At 33.1% G+C, this 18,191-nt stretch overlaps 1 protein-coding gene across 1 annotated transcript in view; it reads right to left on the reverse strand.

The window, feature by feature from the left end:
- The window catches only part of BCHE (butyrylcholinesterase), a 59,774-nt gene that overhangs the window by 41,180 nt on the left and 403 nt on the right, over window positions 1-18,191 (reverse strand). The window contains exon 2 of the mRNA XM_032836085.1: window positions 11,097-12,621. Coding sequence (XP_032691976.1) covers window positions 11,097-12,621 — 1,525 coding nt within the window. The remainder of the gene's footprint in view (window positions 1-11,096; window positions 12,622-18,191) is intronic.

Below are 18,191 nucleotides of genomic sequence, written 5' to 3' on the forward strand. Positions count from 1 at the left end.
GATTAACAAGTACTCTATAAAGAATGTAGATTTTCATATCAAGGACTTTTACAAAATGTCTAATTTTCATACCTCCAGAAACATTATGAAATCAGTACAAGCATGATTGGAATTACGGCTTTTAAATAAGCAAGGAATTCTAACACTTGTAACGCCATTGGGTTATTTTGTTGGTTTGTAATGGTTTACCAGATAAAATATATTTTGGTAGCTAATATTTTAACTCTAGTTATAAAAGCAAATTTTATTTTGGTAGCAATCCTTAGAGACTGATACACCAAAAATAATGTAATTTGTATAAGATAAAGACACAATTGCTTTTATACAACAGAGGTCTGTAGACAAGTTAATACAAACATTTCATTTACAATAAATCTACAGATTATCCTACCAGGTTAATAGCATCTATCATGCTAATAGGAAGGAGTCTAGGTAAAATATTAACATATAAATAAAAATCAGGTGGAGTTATGCTTTTTAGTGCTTGGATCTTGAGTGTTATTGATTAGGAGGAAAACTGAAGCAAGATTAATTTCTTAGAACTCATAAATCTAAAAAAAAAAAAAAGAACTCATAAATCTGACCAAACATATTTTAGTTATATCTAATTGTGAAACAGTCAGAGAAATCATATTTTATACAGTAAAATATTTAAATTCACATTTTGGCTACTGCATTTTGTTACTTAGTGAAATATGACTTATTACTTCATACCTTACAGGTCTTCTGAAGTATTGCATTTATATGTCACTGAAATAATGACTTTGATTTTTAAAATAATAATTCATTAATTCTAATGACAGACTGAACTTTAGATTTATAAGTGCACTGAATGCTATATTTTTTCCCAAATACAGAAAACATTTCGAAAACCATATAGAACAAATCACATTGTTATTTCCAAGTAAATAACTCCTGTCAATGTGATTTTTCATGTTTTAATGAGCCCCCTTATACTATAAAATCATTAGTTCTCCCCTACTTCACTGTGATAAAGTATTTCAAAACACTTAGTCAAATGTATTTTAGTTTTATAGCTGTCTTCATAGATGCAACCCTTGGCAGGGATCTGGTATTTTCTTCTTAGACCACTGTCACTGATGGTAAAATTTGCAGCCCTCTGAAATGGTTTTGCAAGTGATCCTATGTACACATTAAACTGTCCCATAATGTAATTCCTCCTTTTCAAATAAGTTACACTAATGCATGTATATATATTTTTTAAAATTTTTATTTATTTATTTGACAGAGAGAGACACGGCAAGAGAAGGAACACAAGCAGGGGGAGTGGGGGAGGGAAAAGCAGGCTTCTTGCTTCGCAGGGAGCCTGATATGGGGCTTGATCCCAGGACTCTGGGATCATGACCTGAGCTAAAGGCAGAGGCTTAACGACTGAGCCACCCAGGCTCCCTGCATGCATATTTTTTTTAACCTACAAAAAATCTGTTAAATTTAAGGTACTTTACACTGCAGCTACTATTCATTTTTTATTCCTTACAGAATAATTTCAGATCTAATTCCTCGGGAGGGGGGCAGAATTTGAAGTGATAGAACACTGATGCTCTCATGATAGCAATAAAATAAATCCAAGGGGATTGGAACTCTGACCCTTTTGCAAAGTCATCAAAATATTTCATTTAGGTTAATTATGATAATGTACCACAAATAATTATAGAATCAGAGGGTAAGGATTTTTTTTCTTCACTCTGGAAACCACATGAACTATTATCTGTCAGAAAATCTAATTATAAGCCTGATAATAATTGCACTAGATGGCCAGATGACAGCCTTTCACAAACTTAAACTTGTCTCTACATCTCATGATGTCTAATTTTAGTCTGTTCTCTGCCCTTACCCTTGTAACATTAACCAGGGAGGTATCAGCATGCTAACATGTTAAAATTATTAGTTTGCAACCAAATGTATTTCCTAGGACTGTTTAATGACTGCTTTCAATAGATCATGGTGAAGGCAGCCTGGTGAATGGATAATACAAGGAAATGAAAGTTAATAGTCTAGAGTCATAGTTAATCTTTTTTCTGTCACCTATTAGCTCCAATTCACTTTTCTTCTATGGACCACACACTTCTCATCTGAAATGTTAGATAATGTCATCATTCTGGCATTTTTTCATTCTAATAATAGAACCCACACACTTCATCCTTGCCAGTGTAATGGTATCATTCATGTTAACACAATCTTTACCTGCTATCCTTTTGCTATATTTAAGGCAACTCTTATTGAGAAATGTGTTGTAATGAAGTCCCAGAATATTTATTTTGTTAGGTTAAAACATACAACAAAAATAATTTCAAGTGTAATTTGAAAATTAATTTCTTGGTGAAGAGATTTGTGCAAACTTTACATAATGAATAAGGACACATACTAATTCCTACAGAGATTTAGAATGAAAAAGCACTGGTTTTCTACTTATACTTTCTTTTACTTTCCTCAGTTTTTCTATTATCTTTTCAAAATATAAAATGATTGCAGGAGGGGGAAAAATAAGAACACACAAAGAAAATACACTCACTTAAAAAATAAGTGGGGTTGGGGTGCCTGGGTGGCTCTTTGGGTTAAAGCCTTTGCCTTCAGCTTGGGTCATGATCTCAGGGTCCTGGGATTGAGTCCCACATTGGGCTCTCTGCTCAGTGGGGAGCCTGCTTCCTCCTCTCTCTCTCTCTCTGCCTGCCTCTCTGCCTACTTGTGATCTCTGTCTGCCAAATAAATAATTTAAATATTAAAATAAATAAATAAATAAGTGGGGTTGAAATAATTGTTCTTTCAATGACTTTATTTCATGTGTCATATGTAAGTAAACAAGATAGAATCACACCTATTAAACACTAATATTATTAAATCTACTTTGTATTATAAATATTACAAAATACATTATTATTGCATGTGTTACTACTAGTATAGTGAAGTTACAACAATGTCTTTGAAGCGCCCAACCCTTAATGCATGTGTGTATATGAAGATATATATATCCCAAATATTTTAAATTGGAAACAAAGTTCACTGCATTAGAAGTCTGACAAATCTCTAAATTATAATCGTTATAATTACAATTTAGTATATTGAAGCATGCCTATTTTTAAATTGTCTCAATTATTTAAAAAAAAAAAATCTCGTGCACTAAGAAATTATGGCTTAGCGTTTAATTTAATCACACCTACTTCCCAGTACAGTAATCAGGAACTGTTCTTAATTTTTTTTAATGGGTCAGTGAATCATGGGACTGAAAGTTTAGTAGTATATTTTTGTTTCCTTTTATTAAATTGTTCCATCTGTGATAAGGTTTTTTCCAGTATAAAGGAATAAATAAGAAATAAATAAAATACATAAGAGTAGCAGCAGATACGCTATAATCAAGTTACAAATGCTTTGTTAAGGAATTTTTTTGGTGTCATGATATCAAAATAGGACAAAAGTATGCCATAACATCTATGTCTGGCAAAAAAAAATATGTCAGAAAACATTAACCACTTCAGAGAGATTCTGAATAAATGGATTATTACCAAAAGACAGAAACCAGTTAGCTGCTTCAACTTTTAGTTTATCTTTATTTGTTTGAGAACTTCATTAATTAATTCTCGTGGAGCTGGAAAGTAAACAACTGTACATTTCGGGGGAGAAGGCAAGTTTGATCTTAGATAAGAATAGATAAAAGTAGTTTGTGCCTGGTAGGGGGAAAATATGGTTTTTTTTTGTTTGTTTTTTGTTTTTGTTTTTGTTTTTTTTTAATTGGAAGGGTGAATGCAATTCTCTGTAAATGATAAGGTAGCATTTACATATGTCAGTAAGGGAGGTCAATTTATATCCCCATTTTATAGATAAGGAAAAATATAGGGAGTTTGAAGTAAGTTGCCTAAGGTGATATAAACATAAGATCTGTAGAAAGATGAACACTGGATACATAAGGGCTGTCACATACAATTGGGATGACTGTGTAACTTAGCAGTGAATGGCTCCCCTTGAAGTTGTACACTGGGGGAGCTCTGAATATAGCACCTGGAGAGGATATAGTAAACAAAAGATTATCTGACACAGTGGGAAGCAACAGGAGGGGTCCTGGAATAATGATCCTCCACTATCTTACATTATGCTACTAATTATATTTTGGCTATTTACTTTCTTTAGCTGCTGTGTTCTCTCTGATAAATCAAGTTTGATTTCACCAATTTCCTGTATAATTGGGATAGTGCTGAATGGATGTCATTAAGTTCTGCTTAATTTAATTTCTTGCCCATCAGGTTATTGCTTAGGGGCGCCTGGGTGGCTCAGTTGGTTAAACATCTTCATCTGCCTTTGGCTCAGGTAATGATCCCAGGGTCCTGGGATCTAGCCCCACATCAGGCTCCCTGCTGAGCAGAGAGTCTGCTTCTCCCTCTCCCTCTGACCCTCCTTCCCCCTTGTTAGTTTTCTTCCTCTTACTCTCTCTTTCTATAAAAAATAAAGTTATTGCTTGGATGAATGATTGATGGATATATATGTGAATTGATATTTCAACATATAATAGTATAGAGTATTGGGTGTAATGCACAATGGACCTGTGTACTATTTGGGTAAGGTTTTAAATTCATTTTCAAAGATGTGATTGAGGGAAAAGTAGGAGCAACCAAAGTACATCTAGGTGGTAATTACAATTAGCAAAGGTTTACATGATATTGTGGCTTCTATTTTGTAAGGAATTTAAAGCACTACAATAGAGATACCACATCTGAATACACTTTAGTGCTATCACAGAATAATGTTTTCTCATTTTTCCCAAGAAGTCAAACTAAAAAGGCTTTTATATGTCTTGAAAATTGATAAGATATTCTAAAGTAACTGCAAAAAAAGAGTTTCATGTAACCGAATGAGAAATACAAAGGTTAAGATTCCTTTAAAATACAAATGGGGGAAGTTTGGACTTTTGTGTTCACCCACGATGGAGTGATTTAAACTGGATTAACTTTCTCACCATAAACAATGATAACACTGGACAAAAACAACAAAAATGAAAACAAAAACAAGGCGATGAGTTTCAGGGACTGGATAACAGGCAGCACAAGTCTGTGTTCCTTGAAAGCAGGGAACTCCAGTGTGAACCCCGCCGTGTTTACTGCAGTTAATCACATGAGAATTTCTTGTCCAAGATGCAGGGAGTGTGAGCCTAAGCAGTTGAGTATCTTCACTGAGGTCAAGGGACAGAAATAAGAGTTCCTGGATACAGAATCTGCAATCTGTGGAGCCTGACTCCAAAAGGAAGGAGTGAGGCTAAAATTCTCTGCAGGGATTTCCTGCAGATTTTTGGCTGAGGCCTGGGCTAATTATGTACAGGGTGAGAGTCTAAGACGCAAGAGAGAGAAGAGGCTGCGGAGCTTGGAGCAGAAGAGAGATGGGAAAAGTTGGAGAGCGAGTACCTATCAAAATGTTGTCAACACTTCATTTACATCACATTAGGACCTCTTTAATACTCAGCTGGAGGCAAAGCTAAACCTTACAAGGAAGGAATCCAGGGAGACCTAGTCTACCCCATCCTAACAGATCCTGAAACCAAGTACCTCCAACAACCTAAGACAGACTTTTGAGTTTAAGTCTGACTTTTGAGTTTAATTCCTACCAAGTTGGAGGATCTATAAAATATCTTGGACCTCCCCTGGATCCACTCCAACATAATATAAAACCATGTCTATTACACATTTGATACAAACTTTAGTGTTTACACAACTTTTAATCGAATCACCTGGTAAAAAAGGAAAACATTCTTCAGTGCAAGCATACTTCTTCTGAGAGGGATAAAATAATATAGTTTTTGCTGCATATAATCCATGGAGGCCACTATAAATTTGAAAATTATTAAGCATGCAAAGAAATAGAAAAATAGAAACTGAACCCATGAACCAGATATTGGCTGAGCAAACAAAACCTTAAAACTGTTTTAAATAAGTTCAAGAACTTAAAAAATAATATATTTTTAAACAGGAGACAGGGAGGGACTCTTCACAAAGAAATGAAATTGTTTAAAAAAAAAAAGGAAATTTTTACCTGAAAACTAAAACAAAATAAAAAACTCATGGGATGGGATCAGCTACAAACTGGAGAAGGTTGGAATGGTCAGTGAGCTTGTGGAGAAATCAATAAAAAATACTTAATTTGAATAACAGAAGCAAAACTGAAGAAAAGGGAATAGAAATTTAGTACCCTGTGAAATATTAAACCACCTAGTACATGTATAGTTGGAGTTTTAAAGGAGATGAGAAGGAGAAGGAGGCAGAAAGAATATTTGATGAAATGCTGACCCAAAATACTACAAACGTGACATTAAAATCAACAAGAAGAGTCTTGGTGAAATCCAGACCCCCAAAAAAAAAAAAAATTATACTTGGAAACATCATGGACAAACTATTGAAAACCCAAGATAAAGAGAAAATTTTAAAATCAACCCAGATGCGTGGAAAAAAAAAAAAGACATTGCATAAAGGGGGAAAATATATGAATAAAATCTCACTTCACATCAGAACTAGAGATACAAGAAGATAATGGAAAAGAAAAAAATATCAGCTCAGTACTCTATATTCTTTTTTTTTTTTTTAAGATTTTATTTATTTTATTTATTTATTTGACAGACAGAGATCACAAGTAGGCAGAGAGGCAGGCAGAGAGAGAGGAGGAAGCAGGCTCCCCACTGATCAGAGAGCCAATGTGGGGCTCGGTCCCAGGACTCTGAGATTATGACCTGAGCCGAAGGCAGAGGCTTCAACCCACTGAGCCACCCAGGCGCCCCAGTACTCTATATTCTTAAAAAATATCCTTCAATGGAGGTAAAATAAAGTCATTTTCAGATAAAAGAAAGCTAATGAATTTGTAGCTAGTCAACCTACACAAATAAAATCCATCTTAAGTCAGCGTGAAGGGAATGATACCAGATGAAAACTAGCAAACACAGGTAAGAATAAAGAACATTAGAAATGGCAATTCTGTGGGTAAATATAAAATACCATTTTTCTTTTCTTTTATAAATTTACCTAAATATAACTGATGGTTTGAAGCAAATAATTTTTTAAGAGAGATTTTATATTATGCATTGCCTAAACATATAACAGCAAGGCGAGGAACACTGAGAATACGTGAAATAGTGTTAGTTTTTTGCATTTGTGAAGTAGTTAGGGTGATGTAGAAAATGGGAAATGTGAATTGTGAAGAAAGTGGGAAATGTCAGTTACAAAATGCAGAATGTTTCAGTTTAACTGTAAGTTGACTTTCACAAGTTAAAGAAATAATTGCTAGCCCTAAAGCAAGCATGAGAAAAAATATTAAAGGCAAATTAAAATGTCTATATAAAAATAAAATCGAATAAAAACGATTTTCAATTAATGCAAAAAAAAGCTGCAAAGGAGCAACAGGAAAACTGAACTTAAGAAAAGGAAGATGACATACTTAAAATCATATTGATAAACACATTAAATGTCAAATGGATTAATCATACCACCTCAACTGTAAGGAAGATTTCTTTAGAAATATAAGTGGGATAAAAGGATAGAACAAAATGTGAAACATAGTATGGAAAACTTGACATGTTTATCTTGATATTAGACAAAGCCAACTTCAGGATGAAAAGAAACACTTTGTGATGATAGAATGGTAAATTAGTCAGGACTACATAATCCTAAATATGCACAGAAATTAATAACACAGATTTATACTAAAAGAAATTAGCAGAGCTAAATGGGGAAATGAGTAACACCACAATGACAGCTGAAGATGTGAATACCTCTTAGTATTTGAAACAAGTAGGCAAAAATATTAGGGAGAATATAAGAAGACCTGAGCAACCGTGAACTAACTGATTTACAGAACACACCATACCAAGTAATGGAAGAGCACATAAACTATCACCCATCCAGATCGTAAGGGTCATAAAGCATTTTTAAAAAAAATATATTTCAAAGGGGAAGATCTTACAGAGTATTGTCTATTACTAGAATGGAACTAACCTAGAAATCAATAACAAAATATCTAGAAATTATCCAAATACTTGGGAGTTAAATAACAAGTCTACTAAATGACCCATTGGCAAAATAAAAAATCACCAAAATTATTTTGAATTTAATTTTTTTAAAGGTAGGCTCCACGCTGGCCCAGCATGGAGCCCAACAAGGGACTTGAATTAATGACCCCGAGGTCAAGACCTGAGCTAAGACCAAGAGTCAGACACTCAACCGAGCCACCCAGGCACCCCTTATTTTGAATTTGATTATAACAAAAATATAATTTATACTAGACATTATTTAAGAAGGAGAATTTATTAAAGCACTTTATGAACCATGAACTTGAAAACTCATTTTTCTGAATAATTATTACTGCTCCTAGTTCTACTTTTTTACTTTCTTAATGTGTTATTTTTGGGATATGAAGAAATAGGAATGTGCAGTTTCTCCATCTTGGGATAACTAACATTTGCAATGAATAATTCTTTGTTGTGGGGGGTATTCTGTGCTTTGCAGGAAGTGTAGCGACATCCTTGGGCTCCTTAGTAGCAACTCCTCTTCCCAGATGTGGCACTCAAACACAGATCCGGACATTACTGAATGTTTCTAGAAGTGGGAAGGTGAGGAGGGGCCAGGAGATTAACCTCCCTGCACTGAAAACTACAGAACTAGAACTTTTGTGGTCACTTTTGTAGTCAGATAGATGGGGATGGATTTACAAACTGTACATTTACCAACTTTTTTTCTATTGGAGTTTTCTTAACCATTCTAAGCTTCTGTATTTATTCCTAGGTATACTTTAAAGGAAGATAATGTATACCAGGAGATTAACATTGTGTTTGCCAATAAGTGAACCCTTAACACATATGAAGTATTATTATTTCTGTTTTGCTGTGCAAATATGGACTGTAAAGAAACTCCTCAACGAAAATGACATTTTGTGATAGCCAAACTACTTTAAAAAGTCTACTTTAATCTTTATGGTTTATAATCTCATTTAAATGAATTTATCATTATAACTAAAATGTGTCAGCCTTCACGTACTCCCATGAAATTATGCTAATCATGGAAGTAGATTAGGATTCAACAATCTATTCCATTAAGCATCGAAGATTCTCTCTTTGAACTGTTGCTGTGTGTCAAGATACTCACCACATCTGATTCTCAGTATTCTCCATTGTGACATAAGAAAGTATAAATTCCTTGATGATTTCAACATGCAAAATAAAGTTCTTTAAAAATTACAGGCATCAATAATTTTAAGAACTATATCTCTTAAATACTCTCTAGAATTGTAAGAAAGAATTTAAAACATAATAAAATGATTTAATATGGATATAGCCTTTAGGGCGAGAACAGAATGAGACAGAAATAACTCTAATGCTTCTCTAGAAATGATGATCCCTCTTCAGCAGAAAATGACGTGGAGAAGTCATAAGATATTGCACAACTACAATTAATAGCCCACATGTCTTGAACATATGTATGTTTTTTACTCATTCTAGCCTTAACCTGTTTTTGTTCAATGATTTGACAACCAAATATTTGATAAATATGTCACATACCCACACCAGTACTTTAATGAGTTTCAAGTAAAACCAGTTTCTCTTTTCAGAAGCGAGTTCAGCCTAGTTTGGGAGGCTCAGCATACAATGAAAAAGCTCACCAAGACAAGTTACAGTCAGTGACTTCTGTTGAGAGTGAAAAACAGGTCTGAAGCAATTACAGCTCTAAGAATTAAAGATACTCTAGGTGAAACTTGTGGGTGCTCAGGACCTTAAAAATAGAGTAGGACTTATGTCATTAAAAAGGAGAGGGGTAGCTGTTCTAAATAGAGTGCAGAACAAGAACAAGGCTGGAAGGTCTATTAAGCTTGAAATCTTTGGCATTCATGAGATAACTGGCCTACCAAGAAACCAGGTATTGTTGGAGATGATGAGCTGCAGTAAGATTACAGATGTCTTTTAATGACAGAGAGAAGAATTTTTGCTTTAGACACAGTGGATAGCATTAGAAATTTTTGAGAAGAATTATACCACACAAGAACTTTGTAGAAGATATATTTAGTGACATGAAATAATGAATTTCAGATGGAGGTTGGAAGAGAAAACTAGAACACAGTAGCATCACTATCAGCATTCTTTCCAATTATAAAAGATAATATGACAGCTTGGATTAATGCATCTATTAATTTGTGAGTTTCTGCAAGTACTCACAGTATTTTAAAAATAGATGCTCAAATTTCTATTTCTTTTGTTTTTCTCTCTGATACGAATTATCCCAATGTATAAAATTCTTTTGGGGGTTACAAAAAAACCCTTATTTTTTATACACATACATTTGTATATTTAAGAGACACAAATAAGAAAATATATTTGAACAGATTATTTTCTTCTGACTCTTGGGGACATAATATCAGAATATTTATAACATATAAGGAAAAAATATGTTCTTCTATCATACTTCTCACTAGCTAATGTCAACTATATGGTTGCTCAAGCCAAAAGCAATTTAGCTAAACCTGAAGACCCTTGTAGCTGCTCCTGTCCAACACAGGTCACCTGAAAGCTCTGAATAAACCTATTAGGGGAAAAATTGATAAAATGCCAAATTCTGCGTTTGTATTTGAAGTAATCTGAGGGCCAACCCCAACACTGTTTTGCCCTTTGATTTTCATGAATGGCAATGTGTTTTTCCACCTAGCAGTTACCACTACTTTTGCTTATGAGCATGAGGAGAAGATACATTCCTACACTTCCCTAAACCTCGAAACACTATAAACTTTGAGGTTAAAAAGTATGGTCACGATAACTTTAGCTTTCAAGGTAAACATCTATTTGCATATAAACTTTGGCTAATATTACTACAGTCCTTTGCAGTATTTTAGAAATGAAATCAGAAAATATTTTTCATAAAAGTTCTTCGTGATTTCTTTTAAGCACCCTGATATAAGAAATTGAAATTCATTATATAATAAAAACTAAAGGTAGCTTATGGTCCAAAAAGAGTAAATAATTTAAACTTTTATGTGCTTTTAATGACACCTATACCAGACAACAAGCAAAGCTAAGCAAAAACCAAAAAAATCAAACAAGAACAATCACAAAAATCAGCACTTACCCATATTTTGCAAAATTTGCCCAGTATTTCATTATGGATCTACTCAAAATTTCCTCAGCTTTTGTGTAATTAGCTCTTCTTTCCAGAGGTAAACCAAAGACAAATTCGATTTCGTACCCATGCATCACTCCCATCCATTCTGGCCAAGGAAGTTGGGAGGATCGGTGTTCAAAATAGTAGAAAAAGGCATTATTTCCCAATTCTGAGAACTTCTTGGTGAACTCCAAGGCAGGGCATATGATATTATAATCCCCAAGAACATCATCCAATGCGTCACGGTATTTTTCAGCTCTCTGATCATCTAACAAGTCCACATAATAAAAAAGGATTGATTCCCTTCCAAATTCACTCACTCCTGGAAAATACATCTTTAAACCTTCTTGAAAGTCTTTTCTAGTTATGATACTGTCATTATCTTTGCTGAAACCTGGAGCACCATATACTAAAAATGCTGTCCCTTCATTTTTATTAACACCCACCAAGATCTGGGCTTTTTTGAACTGTCCAAGTTGGAGTAGTGTGTCTGGCATGTCAGTGAGAAAATCACCATCCACAATTGGACCAAAGTTTACAGACAAAAGTGGATCAGAGGGGACAACCAAGACTTCATTCAGTAGAACTTCCTGGGGATCTTTGTTTCTAAGGCATTTGATTATCTCTGTCTCATTTTCTCTAGAGCAACCAATATATTTAGCTAAGGTCAACGTTCTGTTCCTGGCTTCATCAGGAGACATTACTGCCCAAGGGGCATTAGAGGATCCACTTTGCAGAATGGCTCTGGTAAACAATGGCTGACTTCTAGGAGAAAGTAAATGAAGGCTAACTGAACTTGCTCCTGCACTTTCTCCAAAGAGAGTTACACTCTTAGGATTTCCACCAAAGGCTGCTATATTTTTTTGGACCCACTGAAGTGCCAACTGTTGATCAAACAAGCCCATGTTCCCTGGTACCTCGGGATTTCCTGGTAAAGCTAAGAATCCTAGGGCACCCACCCTATAGTTCATTGAAACTACAATAACTCTTTCAACCTGAGCTAGAAATTTGCCATCATAAACAGGCAAAGATGATGTTCCGGTTTGAAAACCACCACCATAGATCCAGATCATTACAGTCGCATTTTTTGGTTTAGGTGTTGGAACCCACACATTCAGATATAAACAGTCTTCACTGAGATACGTGTTTGGGTTCCACATCTCTGATCCAGGGAAACCTGGGAAACTCTGATCTGTGTTCTGATAGCAAGAATTTGCATACTTTGTGGCATTCCAAGTATCAGACCACTTGGTCAAGAACTGTGGCTTTTTGAATCGAAGTCTACCAAGAGGCGGCTGTGCATAGGGAATTCCAAGAAAGGCTGTTACCGTGCCACCGAGAACCGACAAGTTGATCCCTCTGACTTTTCCATTCTTGGTGGTAATTATGATGTCTTCTTCTGTGTGTGACTTCCCAATAAGCACCCAGAACAGAAGAAACCGCAAGAGAAATCGGATGCTTATGATTGTATGCTTGCTCTGCATATTGATTTCTGAAAGAGAGGTAATTAGGAAGTTTTAAAAGCTTCATGCATCGAGTATTATATTTTATTTATGATAATTAACTGAAATACAGTAGTTCTTATTAATCCTGCCAATTATGAAAACTAATAAATCTGCTACTACTATAAAGATTTTGTTAAACAGACACACGCACACACACACACACACACAGAAAATGCTTGGAGATATTTCAGTTTTCAGTTTAGAACAGGAATAAGTGGAATGGAAAATTACAAATTATTTCACTTTGGGAAGATTCATTATCAAGTTTCTGTAAGGAAGACTTAGTATTTTAAAGAGGAAATTTGTCCTGGGTATATATACTTTTTTAATCCTACACAGACGCACCAAAAGTGGCATTAAGTGGTAGTCAACTCATGAAGATATCATCTCTACCTCAGTAAGAGGAGAAAATATAAGCTCATGTGTTCTCCGAAATGTGTACAGTTCTATTCATGGTCAGCTGACTCTTGACAGACTGTGAAGTAGATTGAGAACATTTAAGGGTCCTTAGACTTCTGTTACTAGCTTTTTCTTTTTCCATGGTCCCTCCTGTGGTTCTTTTTGCCTCCTGGTTTATTCCTCTACACAATCCAGAAGAGAATTTGGACAATCTATTCACTGACTATTAAGTAACAAAAATACAACTGTTGTCATCAATTTTAAAAATTGTGAATACTAACAAATCTGCTGCCACTGTAAAGAACTACGAGAAGAACTGGGAGAGATAACTGTGGATATATACCAGACAATTTCCCTGAAAGTGAGTAATGAAGAAAGCCTTCTCTAGCTGAATTACAATGTTAATGGAGAGAACCAGCAGCTGATAATACAATGTTTGAGCAGATACTTCGAAAGAATTTTAAATGCAGGGATTACTCAATGCACATCTGTTATTTGTTAATTGATCAAAGTATATGCAACCGGCGAGGTTACATGTGTTAACATGGTCAGATTACTTGCATTTTGATAGTGGACAAAATAAGTGAGATTAAGAGGACTAATGCTGAGGAATTACTGGAAAGAGGAGAAAAAGAAAAAGGAATCTTTGAGACTTACGAAATCAAAACTATTTGACATTTTATTAAATAATATTTATTGATGACATGAAAAGATTGCTTATGGAAAGCAAAGTTTTGTTAAAAATTCATAATGTGGAGCACCTGGGTGGCTCAGTGAGTTGGTTTCAGTTCAGGTCATGATCTCATGGGTCATGAGATCTAGCTGCATAGGGCTCTAAGCTCAGTAGGGAGTCTGCTTCTCTCTCTCACCCTTCTTCTACTCCTGCCCCCCACTCGTGCTCTGCATGCTCTCTCTTCCTCAAATAAATAAATTTATCTTTAAAAAAATTCATATTGCACACCAGAATTTCTTTAAAATTAATAAAACCTAAAAATCAGATTCTGAAACTTCACATGACAAAGAGGAACACAAAAATGTAATGCCCATATCATTTAAAAAAAATAACATCTTTGTATAACTGAAAGAAAACCTGATTAAAACAGTCAAATACAAACACTGATTCTCATCCACACAATAATAACAAACATCCATAAATGTACAAAAGATTTTTCTGTATTATTTTTTGATACTGTAATTTTAAATACAGTCTATGTGTCTAAGGTGCCTAAGAAGCTAGTGCTATGAGCATTGAAAATCTGTATTAGTTTTTTTCTTTTTTTAATTTAGATTGTCTCAGAAGGTAGAGAGAATAAAGTATTATTCTGAAAATTCTTTCAGGGTTAGGATTCTCACATTTTAAATCAACCTCATTCACTACTGCTAATAGTACAGTTATTGATCAACAAGTATTTTTTGAGTCTCCCTAAAAGATCTGGATAACATGATCAATTGTACAGTATTTTGTTTAGTGTATTTATGGGTATTTCTATCGCTATCTATATATCTATATATCTACATCTAATTCTATCAGTGTCCATATATGTATTTATATATATGTGTGTGTGTGTATACACAAGCATATATGTCTATATATAATAAGTATAAAAATAATAAGACTTTAAGAAATCAAATTGTGACATTATTTTATGTTATCAGTTTTGATACAATTGAATCTGTGTTAAGACTATTAAATATATTATTGAACTATATAATATTTTAATACTATTTCTAGACTATTATGATATTTATGATTTCTATACTATTGTGATAGGATATAATATTTATAATATAATATTTATTATACTATTCTGATTATGATATAATATATAATCATATTATATCATATCATAATTCCATGATAATGTAACAATAATGTAATGGTTCTTATAGACTTAACACTTATTAATGAAATTTTGTATTTCTGACAATTTAGGAGTTTTAGAGGCATAGCTATCACAGTCTTATTTTTTTTCCTTCTGATAATTTCCAAGCCCTTTCAAATAGATGGAGGTGACATTTGGAGAACAAAATGCTGCAACGGATTTTTTTGTTTCTTTTTAAAAACCTGCTTTGGAAAGAAAATAGGAATTAAAACACAAAGCAGGTTTATTCTAAGCTGCATTTCAACAGATTAATTGCAGGATCTCTGGTTGTATTCATTTCTCCCTATGGCCCAGCTCAAGCAATGTTCTTCTGAATCTAAAGTAAAGATCATCTGTTTTTGTGTGTGTGTGTTTGTGGTTTTATATAAATATCATTTTACCTTTATAAAACAAACACCTAATGTTAATAACTTCTGGTCTCTGTTAATTTTCAAATGTTTGTTGTACGGTTTAATAATTTTATTGCTCAGTAAGTATAATACTACCAAAACATTTTGTTTTTGTACATATTTAATAAATGTAATAATTTTCTTTGAACATTTTAAAACATATCTACTATAAGACATAAAAGGCTATAATCTCATTCATATGTCACCTAGCTTGATTTTCTTGTATGTTTTTATTTATATTTGTGCTGAATAGATGATGTTGTATAGTATGATTTATGTGAATAATAATCTTGCTTTCTCAACTATCATCTCACAAATAATGTAATTAATAACATTAAAAAAAACATGGTAATCAAGTGTTCACTGAAAGAATGGTAATATAATTTCAGCTCACCATCATGTTACTTGTTGGAGCATTAATATACCATACTATAAAGTCTAGACTTTAATATGAAAGTACGCATGTGCTCACCTACACATTATTAGTGTAGGGTAATATTTTTATAGTTAGCTGCAGTACTGATTTAAATAAGCATTATGTTGTTCTTTTCATAATCTGGTATTCTCTATTCTAACAGGTTGCTCTGTATTTTTTGTATATGTTACCACAGTATTAAATAATCAAAAGATGAATCACTAAGAAAATGTGATTAGTCTATATATCTAAATCTTTACTAATAATTAAAACATTAAGTAAAACTTTTTTTTTCAATAAATTTTGGTGCAAGTTGGTTGATGTCACATTAGATAAACAACTTAAACTCTGAGAATACATAGTACATGATAAAGAATGGGAAATTTTTCATACAAACTACCACTGAGTATCTGAAATAGATCACTTAACTTACTGCTACAGTTTCTGGAAGAAAGGCAAAGAGTCTTTGTTTGGAATTGCAAGAGAAAGTGAATGATGGACATGGGAAGAAAGAAATACCTGAAAGATAATGAAGACTATAGTATTCCAAACTTGTCAAGTGGTCTGGGATATCAAAACCTCCTGGTGATTTTTGGGAAATATTTTAACTTTTAACAATATAACATTGAAAATAAAAAAGGCAAAAAATTACTTTTTTTCATTTTTTATTTAATTTTGAAAGTAGTATAAATTTTAAGAAATATATGTTATGCCGTAAGATATGGCTGTAATGAAATGATTGGAAGAAAGAGCTATTTAACTTGCCATATATTTGCCATAGTTGATTATCAGCCACATTTTCAAAATGACTGGCCACCCAAGGACTTCTTAAAAGATGGTAAATTTTCTCTGAGTGTAATTTTCCTGTTTTTTTAAAAAAGTTATAATATGTATTTCTATATAAAAAAAAACCTTCATAAAATAGTGGGACAAAAGCCATCTAGATAATGTGATCTAGAACAAGCGCCTCTGAAATGTATTTGGTCAAATTAAACAGCTAAGCCTTTATACCAAACCTAAAAAGCTTGTTTTGTTGCAGGCTATCTGAAGTGGGGAATTAAGGAAGTCTGTTTATAAATAGACTATACCACAGGGATCCCTCAGATACCCACTAGTCACTAAAAGAATGTGTACAGATAGAAGACACTATATTAGGTATGAGAAACGTAAGATCTCTATCTGTCCTTAATCAGGACGAACATTCATAAACTTTTCATCAGGCGAATATTTCAAACGTTTAATATTAGAGAGATATCTTGGATCGTCTTTGAAAGTTGAATCTGGTGTTAGGTTGACATCTATTCAATTATAATTCTCTAACGTCCTTCAGTTTTTATAAGAATGAGCAGATTTTTGTCATAAAGCATTAATATGAATACAACATAAAATTTAAATGTGTTATTAATAATTGTCAAAAAAGACTCAAAGCAGAAACTAAATTGATAAACAAGATGTGACTTGTTAAGATACTATTATTAACTCATATTTTAAAAACTGGAATAGATGTGGAATAGATCTCAAATATTTTCTTACAGTTAAAGAGGCAGGACATTAAAAGCAAACAACAATAAAACAACAACAAATCAGGAAAACAAAACAACTTAGCAAATCCAATGAGCAATTTTATTTGTCATTCAAAGGTGATGTTATTTCAAATTCACAGAGAAGTCTAAAGATTTTCATTTAAAGTATAGAGCAACTCTTTAAAAACACATGCTCATCCTTAAACAAGTAACTATTTACATAAATGAAATATAATCATACTTATCATAATTATGAGATAGTTTAGATTATGCAAGCCATTATACAGACTAGTAACTCCTAGTTGAGTCTATTATTTTGTAATATGTTCATAAAAATTTGGCAGGTCTACTTTTGAAATAAAAAAATTATAAATAGAAATCATGAACAATGAAATAATTCTGCATTTCAGTTTACATTTAATCATTCATGCATTTTATACTCAATGCTTAATCCTCTGATTAAACAAGAACTGATACCATCAAAGTAAAGGTAGATTTACAAGACTAAAAAATCTGTATTTGCTCATTGTTTCTATAATAGTAGAAATAATAGCAAATTTACAATATTTTGCTACAATTTAAATGCACTATTTATTAAAAAAGAGGACAATTAGAACCAAGGGGGAAAAGTTTGTAAATCAAGTTAGGAAACAGAATTTTCCTTTAGATATAAAAAAAAACTTGACTTTATTCTTTGCCAATTGATAGTTTCAGATGACAAAATGTTGATTAAGAAAAGTACCCTGTCAAACCAGACAATAAGAGAACTATTCATTTCATTTCACTTAAAAAAAAAAAAAAAAAGGAAGAAAAAAGAAAATAAAGTAAGACAAGTCAAAGACCACTTTTGTTACTCTTTTCAGGAGAGAGAGAGATTCACTGAATTGTGCATTTAAGGGTAAAATACAGCATAAAAATGTTTTCCCTTAGGGAGCGCACTAAGAACAT

Source organism: Lontra canadensis, unplaced genomic scaffold (assembly GCF_010015895.1).
Source record: "Lontra canadensis isolate GAN:19392208 unplaced genomic scaffold, GSC_riverotter_1.0 scaffold90, whole genome shotgun sequence".
In the NCBI taxonomy this organism is placed as follows: Eukaryota; Metazoa; Chordata; class Mammalia; order Carnivora; family Mustelidae; genus Lontra; species Lontra canadensis.